Source organism: Ischnura elegans, chromosome 8 (genome assembly GCF_921293095.1).
Source record: "Ischnura elegans chromosome 8, ioIscEleg1.1, whole genome shotgun sequence".
NCBI classification, from domain to species: domain Eukaryota; kingdom Metazoa; phylum Arthropoda; class Insecta; order Odonata; family Coenagrionidae; genus Ischnura; species Ischnura elegans.
This window is the reverse complement of record NC_060253.1, coordinates 89,171,847-89,194,455: the sequence shown is the minus strand read 5'-3', so window position 1 is coordinate 89,194,455 and position 22,609 is coordinate 89,171,847. Positions and strand designations below refer to the sequence as shown.

The 22,609-nt window shown below is 38.2% G+C and overlaps 1 protein-coding gene across 2 annotated transcripts; it reads right to left on the bottom strand.

Annotated features, from left to right (window-relative positions):
- Nucleotides 1-1,509: 1,509 nt before the first annotated feature.
- Nucleotides 1,510-21,630, bottom strand: LOC124163653 (centrosomal protein of 78 kDa-like). 2 transcript variants are annotated; one of them, XM_046540706.1, is made up of 9 exons: nucleotides 21,442-21,630; nucleotides 21,056-21,338; nucleotides 19,614-19,897; nucleotides 13,666-13,853; nucleotides 13,376-13,552; nucleotides 10,554-10,728; nucleotides 8,565-8,743; nucleotides 4,831-5,024; nucleotides 1,510-1,699 (listed from the first exon to the last, which is right to left on the bottom strand). In XM_046540706.1, the coding sequence occupies exons 2-9, from the start codon at nucleotides 21,193-21,195 to the stop codon at nucleotides 1,678-1,680; spliced, it is 1,359 nt and encodes a 452-aa protein (XP_046396662.1). In that variant the 5' UTR covers nucleotides 21,196-21,338; nucleotides 21,442-21,630; the 3' UTR covers nucleotides 1,510-1,677. The 2 variants fall into 2 exon arrangements, with proteins under 2 accessions (XP_046396662.1, XP_046396661.1); XM_046540705.1 differs by having other exon boundaries at nucleotides 21,056-21,219.
- Nucleotides 21,631-22,609: the final 979 nt, after the last annotated feature.

Below are 22,609 nucleotides of genomic sequence, written 5' to 3'. Positions count from 1 at the left end.
TAGTGCCATCAAATAAGCAACGCATCCAGTTGATAATGAACATTCTCAGAAGTAGGCCAGAAAGTCTTCTAAAACATGAAAAATTGTTGCAGAAACCTCACATGATTCTGTGAGCAACTGAACTACAGTGTCTGTACATTAAGATGTGACATCGCTTTTGTCTTAATCTACAGTCCATTTCAAAAGTGTAGATACCTGAGTTGGAAGGGCTGTAGTGATGTAACAGGTGATTTGATTGAAATGTAATTTGCATCAAAATAAAGAATATTATATTCTTCATTTTTGTCTTTTTTCATTTCCTACAAAAAACATGGAATTTAATTACCTTTATTTTGATGAAAATTATGTACTCTGTAATTGAGTCTGCTGTTACTTTATTACAGCCCTTCAAATTCGGGTATCAATAGTTTTGAAATGGATAGAAATGCGCCACATAGTACCACAGAAATGCGTCTGAAATAAGCTTACAGCCATTCTGCTGGCGATATCTGCTGCTGCTATATTCTGCTGTAGTGTGGAGTTATCCCGCAAGTCATATATCCCTCACGACAATCGTGGTAATGGACTCATAGTGCTTACGCAAATGGGAGTGCTTGTTACATGCAGATAATTTCCCTATGCTTTCCTACAAGGGCCAACCTACACAAAAAAATCACTTGCTTTTGCACTACTTTCACTCTTGACCATATGCATAACCAAGGACTTCTTCTGTAATGGAATTTGTAAGAATTTAAAAATATTATTCGTGATCACAGCATTTTAAAAAAATCAAGATTTGCCTCTGATGATTTTATTCAGTTAGGCAGCCATCCTTTTTCTGCTTATCCCACCATTCCTATGAATTCAAGTTATTTCTTTCATCTTGTTCTACATTTTCTGTGAATTCCTGATTCAATCCACATATTATAGGTACATTACTTCAAACTTTTTACAGCTTTCTTTTAGAGGCGTTTCAAGGACCAAATTGAGGATCCTTCAAACATAATTCCACCCAAATTACATGATTTTACGGAATAACAAAAATTGTGCACCTGGAGGGTTATGGTGTTTCTGATTGAAAAAAAAAAGCATTCAGTAGAACCAATTCATTTTTTACAAGGTGCAAATTTCGGGTAAATGTTCTTTTTCGTGTCTCTTATGTTCATCAATTCCCTTCTAGCATTTTGATATGTTTTAGTTCACATGGTATTTTGTATTCCAGTCAAGGTTTGATGTTTTCCTTTGCCAGGTTCCCTATTTACTCCGAAGGATATATTATGTCTCTTGGCTTTCAGAACATTAAACTAATTTTTGATAATATGTACAAATTTATAGATATGAATACGAGAGAGTGAGAGAGGCAGAACTATAGGCAGTAATTCAAGTTAATAGGTAATACATGCCCCGCCTTGGTTTACATTAATAGTTTTTCATTGGGCAATTTATGTTGTATTTGGCTGTGAGGGATATATTCTTGTTAAATATTTTTGTAAATGGCTTAATGAATTATCTTAAATCCAAAGACCTTGAGAAGTTCAAAAATAATTTATTGTTGGTTTTTGAATTACACATCACAACATTCTAGTACTTAACTGCACACAACAATTAAGATGTACAAACTTGAATTATGACCCTCTTGTTTTGGCCATGTGTGGATCCTACATAAATATTTTTTATGATGCTTATAATCAGCAATAATCAGTATTTTCTTTGATAGCATCTGAAATAAATTAATAATTATCTTCAAATAATGTAAATATTTCTGTTGGAGGAGCATTTCAAATAGAAAAAATCACTATTTGAAGAAGAGAAACTTTGGGTAATATTTATCTTAGCTTATTTATTTACTGATTCATATTTTGATGGTATGCCAACTTTTCAATTTTTCCAATTGAATGCTCTGATTTATCATTTTTTAAACTTTTGATTGGTATAGAATTTTAAAATCATGAGACTCATTTCCCCATTTTTCTGTCTTATACCTACTGCTCGAATTATGCATGACAAAAAAAGTGGATAGCCTCAAGCCTTTCACAAATAAGTTGATGGAGTCGCAAGCTCTTGCAGAGTGGGTCACCATTCTGTCTCACATAGTTTCTTGTTCTTTACTCTCTTGTAATTCATTCTCTCAATTAAATGTTCTCACTGAAGGACTTAACATCACCAATGCATGACAACTGAGGTAAAATAGCAGCAAAATAGAGCCTCGATTGAGCTGATGGATAATAATATCTATATTTATCCTGCTAAATGTTTTGATAAATACATATGTATAATCAAGGTTTTAATATGAAAGGTAAGCCTTATGGAAAGGCATGTTCACACAGTGTTTTAGAGTGGTTAAAGGTGATGATGTATTTGGTGAACACTTAGGCACTTGAATATGGTGCTGGATGATGAAGGTTGCTTGATGAATTCTGGAAACCTCCTGTCAAATATGTTCTACTAGTTAGGAGGGAAATACCTGAGAAGGGGAAGTCGAAGGCTTTAAAAAAATTCTTAACTATTCATTTTGTTGGTCTGGGTTCTAATCCCTAGTTAAAAGAATTATTTGCTGCGAATTCTGCATTTGGTGTTTATGTGAACATTCTCAGCCATCTCTGTGAGTTTTAGCCTAGTTATACTGTTCTCAAGGATGTTGAAAATGTAGCATTCTTCTTATGCTTTTTCTTGTTGTAAAAATTTAATCTAAACGTTCTTTTTATATATATGCATATGTACATAAATGGTATTGATTTTATGTTTACTTGTGAAAGTTAAGTTGCATTATTATATCTGTTAGTGGCTGTGAAATGATGGCTATCAACTAAAATCTTTTGAAGATCATTAAAGTTAAAGACTGACACATCATGCCTATTACCTTTTATTTAATTGTAGTGATTAAATTTGGTTTATTCAGGGTTGTCATAATTTTAGAACATTTACAATCCACATATTAAAAAATGTACTCCTTAAACTTTTAGGTTTCTACAAGTTGTGTATGGGCTATAAATACTTGAGATTGTCCTTTCATTTTGGTCGATTGTTCATGAAATGTTCAGATGAGTATGTTGCTAAGAAGAATAGGATGACGTGAGTCAATAATTTCAGGAGAATATAACTTTTTAGTGAATTTTAAGGCTCAGTGTGGGACAAAATCGTATACATAGAGAGAATATGAGTATAAAATTGGAGGGACTCAAAGCAATCATTTTAATTGGAAAAATATCAAACTCCTTTCTTGTCCAAATGTTAATCACTAACAGATTTGAAGGTATAAGTGGATGATCCAAAGTCAACTCTAGGTTTGAATTTCTCTTTGCACCGGGATGAATCTTTTTGGGCCTCTGAATGGGTCAGGCTCTCCATTTTGGCAGAAATGGGGACCCTGACTCAGTCGGTAGCCCATGAAAGATTCATTGCTACAGCTCACTGGGAAAACATCAAATCTATCTGTTGACACTTAAGCAATTTCCCCACTGTGGGTCTTGTGCAAGCCAGACTGTGCTTCTTGAGCAATGTTTGGGCTGGTAATAGTATTGTGAACATTACAGTATTTTACGAAAGGGTAAAATTATATAAGATGACTCTACCAGTAAAAAGATAAATGCTGAGCATAATAATACCAGAAAATGAGTTGTTCAAGAAAGTGGCAAAATTCCTGAGCGATGCTTAGGCTCTGAGTACACAGGAAAATTTGCCAGTCAGAGCACCAAAGTGGCATCATAGGGAGAGCATTATTATGACATGTTATTGGGTAGGGGAGGGAGTATGGAATTAAACAATTCTTAACACATTTATCATCTTAAGTGGGAAGGAGCAATTACCTCCTTCACCTCCTGAATCTGTCACTGCTAGGTAGTTCATAAGTGGGAGAAACGAAATATACAAAATTACTTCAGCAAATGTAATTTGACAACGGAGAAGTAGTGTCTGAAAGTAGTGTTCACAAAAAGGTTTTGGGAAAGGCTTTTAAGGCAGTAGAAAATTTTATCAATTTAAGAAAAGTAATGATTGTGGGCACAGTGGCTTAATTTTAATTGTTTTTTCCTATAAAGCAGATGGTCCCGGACTTAAATCTGGGTGAAGGTGGTAGGCACTCCCAGCAAAAATACTCGTGGTACCTATGCTTTTTCTACTTATCAGTGGTTCTGTTAGTGATGGGTGTAGCCCTGGGAAATAAATTTCCCCCCATTCAATGCATATTATGTGAGTGGTTGTTTCAGGTAAGATGTTGTGGTGCTCATCCATCTTGAAACGAAGATCCTATGCAAGTTCCATTTAAAAACACTTATCAAGTTTCTGCAACAAAGTAAACTAAGGAACCTGCCTAAGATTTTTCATTTATGGTACATGAATCCATGTACTCATGACTTAATTTAGGTGTTTTTTTTTTAGTCTTTCTTAACAAACCAGCCTTCAGGTTCAGAACATGGAGTGAAAATTTAGCGTGTGTAAACCTAGAGATTTTACAACTGAGAACTTCAAGTTTGACTTTGTGAAACCTCTCCATATTGGAAATAAAGGAGTAAAACTTTGTCAGGTTCACCGTTATATTAATATGAGTACGACCCAGGTTCCGTTATGTAGTTAACCTGAAGATGTAACTATGTTACGAAACCAGGGTCGTGCCCATATTAATATAATAGTGAACCTGACAAAGTTTTACTCCTTTATTTCCAATAAAGATTTCATATTCGGGTGTTTGGTAGAAAAAGTGAGAGACTGTTCACCAAGAGAATGCCAAGGGCCATGGATCTAGTGGGAGACAATCTGAAATGACCCTTGTTAATATGTACATTGAATATTCAATGTAGACTAGACATTTTACTGGAAGGAAGGTGGCACCATAGATATACATGAAAGATTTACCCTTTCACTGGCTGACTCAAAGATCTCTTACAGATGGTATATCCACTTCTTGTTGGCTTGATAGTGGTTAGTGAAGAAGATTTAAGGTCATAATTTGGCATTGACTTCGCCTTTCCTTCTTTTTGTATCTTGCTTAATGATGGCATCCAAGTCGATGATGTATTACTGGTGAAGCCCAAGTCAAGCCAATGATACTGAAAGTCATAAAAAATTTTCTCGTTAATTTTGTCTTACCATATCTTTCATGGAGCTGTTATTAAAATCACTTTTTTATATTTTATTCCAATTTAGATTGTAAATGTTTGAAGTTATGAATCTTAGACCATGGAAACCAATGTGATTACATTTAAATGTCCATAATTTCTTCCGTTTTTCAGACACAATGGTGCCAAAATATCTCTGCAATAATGTTTCAAAATGTAGTTTGGCATTAGTGGATGTAGGAAAGTGGATTATTAAAACAGGCCTTAAATTATGAAGTTGATGAAATATTATATTTGTGACTGAAAATGAGCTCATGATACTGCATGGAAAATGGCAAGAATCAAGTTTTGCAAAGTCGACCCTCTGTTCTGTGTAACCCATTGTCTGAGTCCAACCCTCTCTGGTCCAACTTAACTTTTATATATGTACATTGGAGTACATTTCAGGTCAACTTATGAATATTACATGTATTGCTAGTAATCCAGTTATAAGATATTCTAACAGTGCCATCTTCAAGTGAAAAAAAATTGGTTAGTACTAGAGATGTGCGAATAGTATCCGCGAATACTCGAATACCTCGAATACTAGAAAGTATTCGATATTCGAGGTTTCGAATAGTTGTGCGAAAATTACCGCCTCGAATACCTCGAATACTTTGAATTTCGCGTCATACACTGTCGCACGCACGTCGTTGGTAGTTGACTCGGAAAAATTTAGAGAACTGTAGTCATTTAGTGCTCGCAGCGCCGTTTTACGCAAGTTGACGAATTACATCAAATTCGAGGATTTTAGCGGTGAAAAGAGTTCGACGAGGGGAACCGAAAATGGTCGGGTGAAAAAATCCGAAAATCCCCGATTCCCCCCACCAGGAGAACCTCAGTGCCGTGGGATAGCAACCTTAGGGCATTTCCCACAATCCGCTGTCCCCCTCCATTCAGCACTAGCCTCACCCACTCTGACGCTTTCCTCTTCTCCGAAATCAAACAAAAGGTCCCAGCTCGCGCAGGGATCGCATTACGAAGACCCCTGCTTCGAAAAAAAATATCGAGTTACGAGAACAATAAAAACGTGTTTCACGCCCTCCACCCTTTTTTCACCCACGGACCTTTTTCTGGCTACCTGCTTCGAAGTTCCCCATTTCTGGAGGTCAACTGCTGTGTGAGTACCGTGGGATACTTACATTAGCGCATTTCCCAAGATCCGGTATCCCTTTCCATTCAGCACTAGCCCCCCCTCTGAGGCTTTCCTCTTCTTCGAAATAAAAAAAAAGGTCACAGCTCGCGCAGGGATCATATTACGAAGACCTTAGCTTCGAAAAAATACCATGTTACTCGAGAACAATAGAAACCTGTTTCGGGCCCTCCCTTTTCTCCCCCACTGACCTTTCTTTTCCTACCAGCTTCGAAGTTCCCCATTTCTGTGGAGGTCAACCGCTGCATGAGTCATCTATTAGCACAAAAGGTGTCTAAGAATGACTTTCCTCAATTGATGTTATACCTTTATTGAATTGAAATATTAGTAATGTGAGCGTAATTTCAAAAAGAATAAGACCAAACACGACGTATTTCTGAGTTTATTTAAGCATTTTACGCAAAGAAATAAATGTCAAAATACGACGGAGACTTAGCATTCTGGCGAAACTCGATATGAGCAGCAGAGCTTCTACAAAGTTGATGGGGTATTTTTTTCCGAAAACATATATAAAGTTACAATTTATGAGTGGTGCTATAAATCTTTATTGTTACAGTCCCAGACAAAGGGATATTTTCTCAGAATATTTGGTTTCTCCCAGATAGCAATTCCAATTCATCTTCTTATCTCGTGAGAACTCCCAAAGATGGACTGAAAATAATTGAAGAAAATCCGGTGGAAAAGAGCTTGTATGTTGCAAAATGCCTCACATTGTCAGCTAGCACTTGGCAGCAGGAGTGGGGGTAAAGCGATGTTAGTTGAATTAATTATATGCCCAATTGTTTCCATAAAATTAAAATATTCATTAATCAGCTAAATTCCTGTTCGAATCATTTAAAGGAAACCAAAATTACTCCCCAAAATCTTGTGTTGCCTGCTGCATAGGCAACCGAGTCAAACATTCCAGCATTCATCATTTAGTATTCGAGGTATTCGAAATTCGAGGTATTCGAATATTCGAGCAATGATTTAATATTCGAATTCGATATTCGAATTCGAGAAATCTGCTATTCGACCCATCTCTAGTTAGTACCTTAAAAAAATTGTTTGGTTAACATAACTTCATTCTTAACCTTAATTTTTGGATTGGCTTGCCTCTTTTACTACCTGATAACATCTTCATTTTGGCATACAGCATGCCCACCTCTCCATCCTTCTGAAACTTTTCTATTTCTTCGCAATTTATGTTTTCCACATAGCCTTTCGTACCTACTTGGTTTCCAGCTGTAATGTATTGCTTATTTTTCCATACATCATTTAGCCTAGTGACTGTCTTACTGATGGATAAAAATTCACTATCTATTCTGTTAGAGCTGAAATGTTCTAGGGAAATGGGCTACAGAAATCAGTTCCGGAGAAAATTTAGAAAACCCTAACTTTCCAGTGAAATGATATTCCATTCCAACAGTGGGGGTGCATAATGATAAATGTTTTTGGAGGGGATGGGGTTGTAGTTCATTACTTTCCACAGTGCCATGGGGGCATACAATATGTATACCTCTTGGCAATAATGTGTTTGATATGCATTAACAAGGGCCTTTTAAGATTTTTATCCATTATTTTTCAACTTTGTTTGTTAAGCTGATGAAATTAAAACTAACTTTCTTTGAAGAGTTACCTTAATGATTACTATCTTTCAATTTTTCCATATACATATGTATAACAGAGGTGGAAGTGATCTCCCAACCCCAATTAATTAGCCACTGTCCACCAGAGTGATGGATAGTGTTAGAACCAGCTGGAAGTTTTCTTTTCCTGCATTTTGAGTCACAGCACAGTCCCAGATATCCTCGGGGCTTATTTTGGTAGGTTTCAATATTAGTAGCAACTCCTGTTGTAAAGTTTGCTCTATGTATATGGTGTTAGACTATAACTTATTTTCCCTTTTTTTTAAAAAACTGAACCCATTCTGATGTGAAGACTGCTCTGCCTCTTTCCTACTGAATTACTTTTGTGGTATCTTCTTCTTCTTATATACTTCTTCAGCACTTTTCCACTATAATTTAATTCGTATGACGCATTTCCACTCACGGAGCCATCCTTTGATACAAGACCAAACCAAATGACTCTCAGTGAGTTTAAACACTTCTTACAAATTAAATTATGGTGGGAAAGTGCAAATTCATTTTATTTCAATTGTCAAACTTCCACAGTGTATCGCCTGAATCAGTTGAACTTATGTCAAATTTATTTTGAATATCTAACTTGTGCAGGAGCATAAGCAATATTTTTAAAAAATTATATGAAATTTATTGAGTAATGTTTTTCAAGCGCTGTATTTAGGAAATATTATTAATATTAGGGAAAATGTTTTAAGGATCAGGTAATATTGCACTAACCTCCGTGACTCTGTCTTTATTGTTTTCTCTTAGGTGAGACATAACTTCCTTGATGAGGCTTGCCGGGACGTTCTTGTTGTTTCTTATGTCAATTATTGCTATCACACAGTTTTCTTCTAGGAGAGAGATCAAATAAATTGCTCCTATTTTTCCTATTCCACATTTCTGCAGATCAATGGCTGGAACGGAATTAGGCCCTTGATACAAAAAATCCTTATTTTTAGGGTGCAATGAATGAAGTTAATGACTGTATATAGGTTATTATGCAGATGCTTTTGCATAGGTATACTATTGGTAAAATGGCTCTAGACTCTATATGAAATTATATCTCATTCATCAGCTTGAAGTCAACAAAAATATTTCAAGAGTTTTAAAATAATGGAATCAGTCCTGTGGTATATATTGCTGAGCATGGGCGTACCCAGCTAAAGGCAGAGGGGGCAGCTGCCCCCGCCTAGAAGCAAAAATTGCAAAAGTCTTTGAGCAAATTCAGTACTGAATTGAAATGAAAGTATTCAACAAATTTTCTTTAACCCCACGAAAAATGATATGTATTAGTATTAGATATGAACTAAAATAAAACTAAATTTTTCAAGTAAAGAATCTCATAAACTAATTAAGCGCTGTTATAATTTTCTTAAATGTTGGTTTCATTCACCTTTTCCATTCTAAAATGTGACAACTTGGCTTGCCCTCCCCTAGACCATGGTTTACAACCCACCCCCCCTAGTTATGATCCTGGGTACCTCCTTGTTGCTGAGAAATCAAGAACTTAATTTTAAGTCATTTTTTAATGATGGAGCAAATTGTAATAGTTTTCAAGGCCTGAACCTAGGAACTAGATATGTATTGTGCAGCAGAAGCTGAACAGTAAAATTATCGTTGCTCACAGAAATGTTCTCATGAGGTTTCATTGCAGAAAATCAAATAAGTAGCTGCTACTCTACGATAAAGCCTTCTCTCTATGTAAGGAGTATCTGTTGCGCTGACTCGAAGGTGTTTGCAAGCACTGTTGGTGAAAATTCGATGTCCACGTCTATGCTAAGAAAAAACCGTGTCCATAGTTTTTTTTACTGTATTTGTTATTTCTGAGGGAACTGACAGCTACTCTCAAAAACAATGCCTGCTGGCTGAGGTTATGGAATGGCTTAAACTTGGTCAATATATGATTCTTATTTGCAGGTTTTTAATTCTCTTGAACAAATGTAAATGTATTCAAAGTATGGTCTCCACTTACTAGCTCTCTTCTCTGTATTTTTTCCCTTTTATTTACTTTCCTTGATTTACTGCATTGCAACTAGTTGCTCATTTTTAACCCATGCTTTTTCTAGCACTCAGGCCTAAAACGTTTCAGTATTTTTATCGTTTATTATGTCTTGCTATCCATTACAAAATTTTGTCTTCCTAGTTTGAAGGCCAATAACTCAAAAACGGTTCATTTGATTCTAGAACTAAGTACATCAAATTAAAGCTCATACATTTCTGCAATTATTGATTGAATTCCACCTGTGTAAATTTTTTACTATAATTTCATTTTTTTTTGTAGGAACTGAATTTCAGCTCAATTTTCTGGTAGCCTCACAGATGCATTGCATTTATGGATTTATAGCGACACAATGGATTAGAATATCAAAATTTTCTTTCTATGTTTTATAGCTAAAGGATTTCACAATTGCCATGTGGGACTTCATTTTATTGTGCTCATTAGTATTTCAGTTATGATGCAAAAGTAATTCAGTTATTTTTTATTCCATGCACCTAATGAAATCGTCATGTGCCCCTTCTTCTTGCTCTTAAGTTCATTATTATGAGTTCACTAATGACATTTTTAAGGAACATTTTACTTAGTGGCTGTAATGGTTTAACATTTATATTACTGGCAGAAATGAGATTTTTGGAAAAGGTTTATGGATTGCACATGGATTTATGGAGAATAGTTTTATGGTTCAGTTTAGTTTGTAATCGTTAGTTAATCTGCTTGTACTCAACCTTTGACCCATAGATCATCTTCAAGTATGTCAGCTAGCAGCTTGACACCGTCATCCCCAATTTGAGGGTTTGAATTAAGAATAATACGTCGTATGCCCCACATGGCATCCAAATTTGGGTTTTGATATCGCAGAGATTTTTGCCATGTCTCCATGAATCTTTGAATCTTCTGTGCCTGAAATTGATTTTCAATAAATGTGTTACTGATAATGAGACATGCTTGGTTATAACTAACTTATCGGTATTCCATTTCAATATTATTCACCAGAGAAATGGTTGGTTCACAAAAGTTTCTTTTTTCTTTGTTGAATAATAAAGATACTGATACTGAAATCATTCAGCCCTCATGAATTTGCTGTTAGGGTATTCATTATGAATTGTGAATGAATCATCCTACTATTTTCATTGTTTTTGGCTCCTAACTGCCTTTGTTGACAGTGAGAATATTTGTCCCAAGTACAGTGACTAGGCTCTATTCATTTTATATTTGCAGGTGAGCTGGTGTGGCTAAAGCAAGTGGAGATGAGGGGAGGGAAAGTGTCTCGACACGTGACTTACCGTTTGCCAATCAGCTTACAGCAGGCATGGCCTAATGTTTCGTAAGTTCAGTCGCTCTCAGACCTCCTTTCTCTCGCATTCTCCTTGTATGTCTTTAAGTACCCTGGCGAAAATGTGAGCGTTTTCTGATTGTTTAAGAATGCACCATGAGGTGATCATAAACTCCGAAGAACACTCAAAGAACACTATCCCAGTGCATTCTCGAGTGGAAATGTGAATGCCTTGGAGTGTTCTCAAACACTTTAAAGAGTGTTTAACACAGCATTTAGCGATGTTTGCGACCATTTGTCAATGACCTCAAAGGTTCATGAACTTCCAAATGAGTTAGTGAGTGACTATTTTCAGTGTTTTGGAATGTTTACGTACATTTGAGAACACCCTGTCTAGGCTATTGAGGGTGTACAATAACATAATGTAATATGCTAGTGTGTTTTGCATCGTTCTGGAATGCTATGGGAACACTTGCCTCTGCATTTATTAATTCTTGCAGTGATCAAATTAAATAAAGTATAAATCAGTGAGATTCAGGTCTTACTGGGTCTACAAAGGAAATGAAAACCAGATACAGTTTGGTGTCATGATAAAATCATCATATTTAACTAATCAATACACACTGTCATGCACCCGCCTGGCGGCGAGAATCGTGCGCATGGTTTGTTTTCTGTGCAAAGTTATGATGTGGGTTTCTCGGGAGGGAAAAACCTACCCCTCCAAGCATCTCCCCTACTTCACCTTCCTCCCCCACACGAACGAAAAGTGAAAGTGCCTTTCACTTTTCCGTTACCCCTGGCCCGGCAAAGTGCGCCCATTGGCTCCCACTCGGGCCAGGATTCGAATATAAGGCAGGGCCCGAGACAGAGCGGAGGAGAGAGCCGAAGGGAGAAGGACCCCTGAAGGAACCATGACGCATCGCCTGAGCCCTCGCCGCTGTTACGCTGGCCGGAACCAGAATCCTAGAGACTGCCCTGCCCGGCTGGATGCCCCGACTGCCGACACTCCCCAGCCGAGAGGGTGTGCCACCCCCAAACCTTCCCACCGCAGACGCCGTTGCCCCCGGAAGCCGCCACCGCTACATTTCATATCAGACTCTTTGCCAGCCTTTTCTTCACAGTACTATAATCCTTTCATCAATTCTTTCTTATCCACAAATGCCTCTTTTGATAAAGCTATTCTCTTGATATCCTTACTGCTCTGCCAATTTTCTTCTATGCTCTGCCAAATTTAATTTCTATGTACCTAAATCATTCCATCTGTTAAAGTTTTAACTATGTTTATGTTTAACCTAAAGCTCCTTGCTCTTGAGACTTTACAAAGCCTTATTGTCTATGGTTTTTTTGTGATTTATCCTCATGCAACATTCATCATAAAACGTAGGTCTGCAGTGGCGCCGACTCCATGGGACCTGAGGGGGCCCGAGCCCCCCCAAAAATTCGTTACAGATGTGAGGAAAAAATGTGTCAAGCTTGTCGATTTTCCGCGGGGTGTCCAGATATCGAGATTTGAGTGATCATGTTTCTAATGCTGATCATATGACTCTTATAAAATGCTTAAAAAACTTAAAATTCACTACCTATAAAATTTACCGGGGCAAGGTCCCCGGTTTGGGCCCCCCAATATTTTTTGTAAGTCGGCACCCCTGTAGGTCTGACTCAGTATCAACCTAATTGGAGTCTTAGAACCTTGGTCTGACTGAGTATCAGAATCTACTTGTTTAATGAAGACAGAAAATTGTGGTCTTCATCAGTTCTGATAAGCAATGAGAAACTGTAAAAATAACTCATTGACAGGATATTTTAGATATTTAATTCTCATTGTTTGTTATATTTTTCTCCATTATTAAGGAGGGTTATTATTAATCAGCCACAAATGCTCGTAAGAAAATTTTTTTGATCCTGTATTTGTCTCCAGTTTTTGCAAAAATTAAAGTTTCCCTTATAATTAATGTGTGTTTAATACCTCAATTGTCAAAGGATTTTGCATTTAATACTTTAAATTTTGCTTTGTATTTAAAGTAAAAATATACCCTAGTGTGAACTGAGAAGTTTTTATTCTTAAATATGTTATTAATATTGTGCATTTATCGGTGGGACACAAATACATACATAATATTTATTGAAGATGGATTACTTGCTTCATTACTCCAAATTACTTTTCTTTCTTCAAAATTATATGGTAAAGTTTAAATAATCATAAAAAACAACTTTGAAAACAACTTTGCATGCTGCTGTACATAAATTAGATATTTTCTGAATGTATCATCTTACCTTGATCAAAGAAGCGATAAATCCAATTCCCACAGAGGAAAGCCCACAGCTGCTTACATTCAGAGTTGTAATGCTGGGTAGGTTGTTTAAAGTTTTACAAAGCTCCTCCACTCCAGTATCTCCTAGGGGGCAGTTCTCCAGGGACAAATGTTGTAGAATTTTTGATTTGCTAATGCCCTGTGAGAATTAAATTAGTTAGTAACTGCTCACTACCCTCAGCCAAGTCATGCACTGTTAGTGTTGAATGCAAAGGTTTAATAGACGAATACATATTACATATCAAAACTTACCTCTAGGAGAAGGGTGAGATATTTTGATTGGATTGGCATGCCTACCAGCTCAAGGCATGTTAGAGAATCACTTTGGAAGAGGCAGCCAGTGAGGGATTTTATCAAAGTATTTATGAAAAAGTGAGTGAAAAGCACAGGGTATTTCACTCCTTCTGTGATTATATCAATAGCATTCTTGGGTCTCACCACTGCGGGAGGAAAGAGTTGAGATATTTATGCTGTGTTATTTTATTCATTTTAGGGCTTAAGAGTGTTTTAGTGCTGATATGATATTTGTATTCAGTCATATATTATTTTGCCCATTTCATATGATTCAAGAAGCTGTAGGATGTTGTGCCCTTATGTAACATGTGCAAAACCCACTCGTTTGAAACATGCGCCCCAGTGATATAGTTTCCTCCGCCCCTGCACTGAACTTTCTTCTCACACTTCCCTTACACGCCTAGCAGAGTGCCCTCATTGGCTGGAGGGGTGGCCAGGATCGGTATATAAGGTGGTGTGCGGTACCCTAGAGGAGAGTGTGGAGAGGCAGCCTTAGGGAAACAGCCGCAGTGAGAGTCTCCTCGGCCCCTATTCCGCCCCTGTTGCTTCTGGCCCTCTCCGCATCGCCTCAGGACCCCTGCCCCAGCCGGATGCCCCAGAGATCTCAGGAGGAACGGTGTTGCACTCGTGCCCTCCCCGCTAGAGGACATCGCCCACAGATACGGCCTACTGGATCTGGCTTCAGGAGCTGGGACGGAGCCCGTCGCCAGTCCTCAGTCCGCTGATGCTGCCACACCGCTTGCAGCGCTTGGATCCACTGCCACTGCCTGAACCCCTGCCAGAGCTGCCTTGGAGAGGTGGAGACCCTTGAGTACCTTAGGACTGAGGCGAAAAGCCGTCCCGGATCACCATTGAGGCTGCCTGCTGGGCATGGCTCCAGGAAGCGGGATGGAGCCCTGGCCTGCTCCTTAGTCCGCTGTCGCTGCCCTTTAGGAAAATGCAGCTCCTGGACTCCCCACAGACCCTGTACCAGGGCCTGCCTGCACCACCCCGACACCTCCGAGATCCCCAGGTCTCCTGGGTCCTGTTCGGGTCCCCAGAGAGGCCAGTCCAGACCGACCTGGCCCCAGCTGCGTTGCGGACCTCGCCCACCCATACAGGTGGGCCCTATATACATGTGCACGTACTTTCTTCCTCTGTGTAGAGATGAAAAAAGTAAATGCACTCCTCTGGGTGTTTTAAAATTCTAACCAATGTGTTTCCTTTCTAAACCACCATGATTACCTGATCCTGCGTGCCAGGATGGGTCTCTCTCACCTATCAGGATTCCATAGGAGCCATGACAAGTACCGTATAAGCGCGTGTAAGAGGCGCACCTTTTTTCCCAGATATTGCAGCCGAAAATGGGGGTGCGCCTCTTACACAAACTCCTAATCTCCCCCCCCCCCTCCCCTTCCCCGGTCGCAAGTCCAAGGGGAACTGAGTGGCCCTGATTTTCAGCGTGAGTCAGTCATCTGAAACCCTGGGTCAAAATCAAGCGGCAGGCAGGAGAGTTTCTCCCTTAGTGACGTATTTTTAAAATGCTCCTGTTTGAATTTCTTGCAAGCATCGCGCCGTCACGTCGGTACCCCAGAGGTAAACATTGAAAAGATCGCGAGGGGTGATTCGCTCCGGAGCGCGCGCTAAATTTATTGCCACGAGTGAGCATCCCGCGGCATTTATACTGCATATAGTAATATTGGTGTCAAAACCTGCGGTTGAAAAAATTCGAACGAGAGTGCTCATTGTTGGACTTAATGGTGGATTGAATAAATCGGAAATGCTTATAAGTGAAGAGCGCTGAAGGAGAGATCGAGCTCCCCTCCGTATTTAAAGCTACGAGCGAAGGAGCAAGGGAAGAACACGTCCGATCTTGCATGTGACGTCGTTGCCTTTAAAGCGAAGGGGCGAAGGCGCAGCAATGTGATATACGCAGTTTGCGTTGCCTGAGTTTCCAGTCCGTCTCGTCTTGTTTGAATGCGCTTATGCTACGCTTGTTTCTTCCGAAATAGTGCTGTTTGGACTATGTTGAATATTAGCAGCCTTATTTTAACTATAAATCTTTGTGTCAATCAATTAGAGCTCAAAAAACTTAAATGCTGTAAGATATACGTCGCGTTAGGTCTAATTCTTTTTAGAACTTCGTGCGTGTCATACAATTGCAGAAAGATATATCGAGATATCTTCGAGCTCAGAAGGTGACTCACGTAGCATTTGACCTCCAGAAACTCGGGGAATTGAACCTGGTAGACCGAAAAAGGTCAGTTGGTGGAATGGGGTAGGGATGAAACACGTTTCCATTGTTCCCCTGTGACTTGATATTTTCCTGTGGAGTCTCGGAAAGGAAAAAAACGGCAGAGGCATTAGCTGATGGAGAGCCGAGTGTAGTTCCGTTAGGCCACTTGCACACACACCGATTTTGGACGGCCGGTAAAATATTGGCCGATATTTTACCGGCGAAGCGAAGCTTGCACACACGCCGGATTTTTACCGGTCAAACGATACGTTGCTAAGTTTTTGAGCCGGCGTCGGCGATCCACAGTGACAATAGCCGGCAGCTAACCGGCATTTTGCCGGTGCCGGCGTGTGGTCGGTACGTGTGCAAGCTCCAATGCTCTCCCATTGTTCACTATTGGAATGTGGACGGCCGATATTTTACCGGCCGTCCAAAATCGGTGGGTGTGCAAGGGGCCTTAAATCTACGACGTGGTTATTATCCTACGGCGCTGAGATTGCCCCGATTGTTGTTCAATCTCTTGGGAAAGCTCATGCCCTTTGCCTGTCGTGTTTTGCCTTAAAATTTTCCACGGCTGCAATTCTATTGCAATACTCCTGCGAGAGCTTTTAAACAAAATTGTTCGTGAGTAGGACAAGCAACGTAGAGCGATGGCGTAGGCAAAGAGAGGATCGGAACTTTTTCTACTCCCTCTTATGCCTCCGCAGTAATTAAAATTTCCTCTTTCAAATAATACTGAAAGAGGACATTTCGATAACTTTCGAAATTCCAGGCATACGTCTGCAACACCGCACGATAGGATAAAAAAAATGTCGCAAAATTTTTTTTCTTCATAGCTTCGATCCTCAAAATAGGGGTGCGCCTCTTACACGTGTGCGCCTCTTACACGTGTGCGCCTCTTACACAAGCTTATACGGTAAATGCCCTGGAACGCATATGTGTACAAATTGACTGATTCTAAGTTATAATTTGCTCAGGTGCTATTCTGGATTACTACTTCAGTAACACTTTTTTAGCTACCATGCTGAAACATAATACCAAGGCTTCTGAAACATAATACCATTCCAAATCACGATTTTGAAGTGCCACTAGCACTTGAAAATCATGTTTTGGAATGGTTGCTACTTCTTTAAATTTTGAATACCTCAAGTCTTCTTGGAGACTGATTTGATTTCATATTCAATGTAAGGCCTTAGCAGGCAGTAAGTACCGCATTTATCTGAATATAGTCACCCTTTTTTTCCAAAAATGTCTATGGTAAAAGTTAAGGAGGGACTATATTCAAACGCATTTTCTCGAAACTGAAGCCTCAAAATTAAGGGGAAGGACTGTATTTAGAGGGGGACTATATCCGGAGAAATACGGTAGTAATAATGTGGTAGAATGAAATACGACACTTTATTGGGATGGCTCGATGTGTATAAAATGTATCCTACCCATTTTAAAGGATTATAAAAACATAATTTTCTATCAGCCACTACATGCAAAAATGTATCTACTATGTGGAAAAAAGTATCCTGACAAAATATTTTCCGTAACAATTTGTGTGCATGAAAATCATTTTCCTTTCTGATGGCACATTATTCTTAGGCCTAATGTAAATTGAGGGAAATTCAAACACTCCACATTGCCTTTCTTTTTACCCCCCACACTTCGGAGTCTTGAGTATTGATGGCTAGCCTGTTCCGATCATAATAGGGTGGTTTCCTATTATTTTTTTATTGCCTAGATCGAAAGATTATTACTCCTGGAGTACGTATTTCACGCTTTTAGATTTTTAAATGACGATATCTATACTTCGCGATTAAATGAAAAGTGAAAATTTTCAAGCGCGCGAAAACGCGACGCTTAAGTATGAATGTCGGGAAGTCTCTCCGCGTGACGTATTTCTGGTTCCCCCTCCCGCCCTGCGAGGTGACCTTGAGGCGAGGCTTAGCGCTGATACGACGCAGGCTGCTAGCGGCTAGCCTAGTACCCTGCTGGCTGGTAGCGCTTGGCTTAAATAAGGATTATTAATAACTTATCAAACGAGGAAAACTTTCCGACCTTAGCCAGTTTTAATAAGTGATTGTTAAGACATGTTTCCCTGAGCTCTGCGCCTCATGCATGCAATGGTAACCTCAGACGACGTATAACTCCTATCTTCTCGTATAGAAACTAGGTCCCTGTGACGTCACGTGGAGTGGCATCGCATGGGCGCCAATCTGGCCCTTTTCAAATGAGGATAAAAATGGACCATTGCCATTCGTCTAAACCGGTATTTCTAAAACAAAATAATTTGTATATTATGAATACACTAATGGTGGGTAACGAATCGCAATCAATGCCTTTCGTTTTCTTTGATGAAGGAAACCACCCTATTCCTGGACTATGCTTGTTTGTAATTATTCACTGGTGTGGTGGCATGTTAGATATTGCTTATTCAAAGCCCTTCTATCATTCTATTTCACTTTATTGCCAAAATTCCCCCATTCCCCATAGTATCAGATATCTTGGAGACATAATGATCTCATACGCATGTAGATGTCTCAGGGACATATCTGAGTGCTCACATTCGTGCCCAGGGAAATGAAGGGAATAATATGTAAATTTAGGCAAATGAAGAATATTTTTCAGAGCATCAGTGACTACTTTGATACAACAATAGTTATGTAAGATGTATCTGACATTGTTGATGTTATATGGGGTATTTCCTCTTTCTTTCTTCAGACTTAGCTGTGGGCACTTGGGCAAGTTTTGACCACTTTCTAAGAGGCAAACTTATTGTTGTAAAATCTTAAATGTTGAATTTTGTGTTGTGAAAGGTGTCAACCAGGGTTAGCGTTTGTACCACCATTCTGATGACCAGCACAAATCAAGCTCAGCCTGATTCAGCCAGAATCAGGGACAGCAAAAAAACTATTACTGTGTCATTTAGTCGTGAGCTGGAAAAAGGAAGGCAATATATGTATTTGAATTACCCTTGTAGTGAAATATGCCTAAAAAAATATGTCATGAGGAAGAAATCTGATTAATTAAATAAGTTGATAGCTTTGTCTGTTCCACACACTATATTTGCCCAACCTCAACTGGTTTCAACACTTAACCTTAGCCATGAGAGAGAAGGTCCTCTTTTTTCAGAAGGAAAGAATTTCCTCTAAAAAACTGACATGTAAGTGTTGAAACAGGTCGAGGACTACCAAATAAAGATTCACTGCAAGGGGGGGTTTTGGGGGATAACCCCCTCAGAGCTGAGGGAAATTTTTAAGTTTCATCCATTTTACGTAATTGGAATAATATTACTAATATAATAGTGTAAGGATTACTAAAATATCCCTCAGAAAGCGGTAAAATTCACCATTTTTAACCATTTATCCAAAAATTCTGCAATTTATTAATCTCTCCCACTTACACTTGAAAGTTTTCCATACCATCCAAATTCCCCCAGTATTAGTTGTGCCTAAACCCCCCAGTTTTAATTCCCACCCCTGCATGGAATAGACAAAGTTATCAATTTTTTTGAATAACTTTAAGCAAATTCTACGGAATCAGCTTGTACACAATTGAAGATACAAATTAAGAAACGTATTTTCACAAAAACTGATTGTTGCAGTCGACATTTTGTTGGGATACTTATTTCCCCATGTTGCTTGTAATTTGTGATCAGTTAAGCAATCAAATTTCAATTAGTGATAAGTTTGATTTTGCTGACCTTTTTTTGGATGGCGACTCCTTATTGATATGGAGTGGAGCTCTTTGTCTGCAATTAAGGCCTCATAAACTGGTCTCCAGTCTTTGGCCTTAAGTCTATCTGCTGAGAAATCTAGAATTTTTCTTGGAAGATGGTTTTTCACCGTAGCGAGGGGGAGAACTTTATAATATTCACACAATTCCTGGTATGTCCTTATGAAGGAATGAGGGTGTGTGGGTTTTAATTTGGGAGTTGAGCGTTTGGATAGAGATGATATCCTGCTAGTTGTTGATGCTGAGCTTGAGCTAGAGGAGACAGGACCGGTAGTGTTATCTTAGTCACTTTGGAAATGTTAGGTTGTTACAGCATTGAAGAAATTTGATAAATTTGAAGATGATTCTTAAAATGGAGCTCTGTATTGCAAACACAATTCTCTTAGTCACAGAAAATTTTTTTTGTTGCTATGAGAATTTTTGTGCTTACATGATAGATTATCTCTGTCCTTATTACTGTCATGACCAATTAGGCTTCAAAATCATCAGAGTCCATGATTTACTCATGGAATAGATTTTTCAGTCCATAGGCAGATGGACATATTTTATGAAAGAGATAGAAAGAGAAAGAGTACTAATAGTAGATATTTTATGAAAGAAGTGTAAATAGTTTATGGATGGAACATATATTCTGTTGTGAAATATATATGTACTAATACAGCGGTTGCCAAACTTTTTCTTTCCGCGACCCATTTCAGCTCATTCTTTTTAGCCGCGACCCCCTAAAAATGGTCGTCCAAGTTTAAGTACGTTGTTCACCATATTATTAGTATCTCGCGACCCCTTTCCGAATGGCATATGACCCCCTTGGGGGTCGCGACCCCCACTTTGGGAACCGCTGTGCTAATAGATGCACTTTCCCTTAGACAGATCATGGAAATTGTTCATAACTGAGTGATAAACCCTTGGAAAAAGTTTCATTTATTGAATTTTTGAGGATAATTCATAGAGTATTACACTACATATCAGTTTTGGCTATACATATATTTTATATATCGCCTGATAAAATTCTTGCCTAGTTTGCTAATTTGAAAAGGTAGATAATTCTTTTGTTCACCATTATCCCTTTTCTCTGCCAAATGGTATTTAAAATCTTTAGGGTTCAAGGTTTTGTCTCTTTCTCCCATAAGTTTGGTTTCTTTCACCCTTCAATTAGGTCCTGATGGCCATTGATAATTTTATAAGTCATTCTTTTTTGTGTTTCTTCTTACTTAGTGTATATTTGATTTTTTTAAAGCAAACATAAGTACATAATTTAATTCATAACTTCTCTCATAATTAATAGCTACCTTATAGGTTAGTGTGTTCAGTAGGTCACGATGCTGAAAAAATTATTAAGTCTCTATGATGTTGATTACCTCCAAGGTTACGCTTTTTACATATTTATGTAAAGGGTCAATTATAACTTACCTGCTTTTTATGCTATGTGGGCTTATCAGTGGTTTAGGAGTGACATTGGCATGGAAACTATTATTTTCAGCTGCCTCTCCAGCCCAACTGTTCCTCCTCTGCAATTTTTTCTTTTTTGGCTTCTCAGTTGGGTTTGTCATCCTGCTACTGTAGTTCAATATATCCTAGCATTGTAAACAATATCACAGCTTTGTTAGAAAATTCTCAACTGGCTAGTTTGCTATTGGTTCAGCCTTCATCAAGTCATGGCTTTATGTAAATCCATTCAACTGAAAATTCTCTCCTGTCATCAATAACAATAGCAAATATCAAAAAGAAGCTCCTGCCTGAGATTACCAATTTGCCAAGTGAATTTACTTTGATCTTATTTTGAAAAGTATAATTACCTTATATGTCTCTACTATTAAATTATTTAGCCTCCACTAGAGCTATCACTTTGAATTTTCTACTTGGTGTTTATTATTGCTTGGTTTTGTGTGTAATCACTTTCTTGAAAATAAAATACTGACAATGTAAAAAAATGTGTGCCTAGCTTCTGATGATTGATGTTTTTCAACTGTCTTCAGCCTCTGATCAACAGTCCTTAACAACAAAAACAAATGAGTTAAAATATATAAGTTTAATGGTTCAGTCATTGGTGGTAAATGCTGTAAGGTCAGCTCAAACAATTTTATTTTCGTAATGTAACGGTGAAGTTTGATTTTTACCAGGTATTCCTACTATCTTAGCTTGGAAATATATGTATCTGCTTATCTCCCTCTCTTGACTGCTTGTGTTCTATCAACAATTTGCTTGACAACCATAAATAATTTTAAAAGAGGTGAAGTACTAAAAAGAATATGACCATGTAGTGAATTTGACTATTTGAATGCTAACTTCTTAGGCAGAAGGGTAGAAAATTAAGTGTTGTTAAATACTTTACGACCAGCTGTTGCATATTTTAGCTTCTAAATATTTAAGACTTTCTAACTTAGGTTGCAAGTATTTGCTGCACGGAATGTTCTTAGAATCCTTTGATAATCCACCCTTTCCACTCCAGTTGTTCTGTGTTAACCATTAGTTAAAGATTGTTGCTGCTATCGCATTCTTTAGAGAAATTAGTATTTTTTTAATCAATATAGTGATATCACAAAGGTGTGGCCTGTTTAGAAATGATGGAAATCTGCTGACAAGGTCCCATACTAAACCCCATTAATCTGGCTTTGACTGTAGAGTAAGCAAATAAGTACAAAAAAATTATCAAATGTTGCTGTCAATCTGGAAAATCATAGTGCTATATGTGGTCTCTTCACCATGTATCCTTTATGCAGTATACTGCAGTCTTGAATTTTGTTGGCTAACAGTCCTGTTAGTATGATAATTCCTGACTTCATCTTTCCTTGTCAATTTGACACATTCACTGCAGTATCCTCAGACAAGTACTCTAATCAATAAATTGGCTTACTAACTAATTATCATACATAAAAATAATTTAGTCTTTTTTTGTGAGGTGTATTTAGGAATGTCAGGGGTATTTTCCGGTTTGGGGTGGACAAACAACCAAATGCATGCATA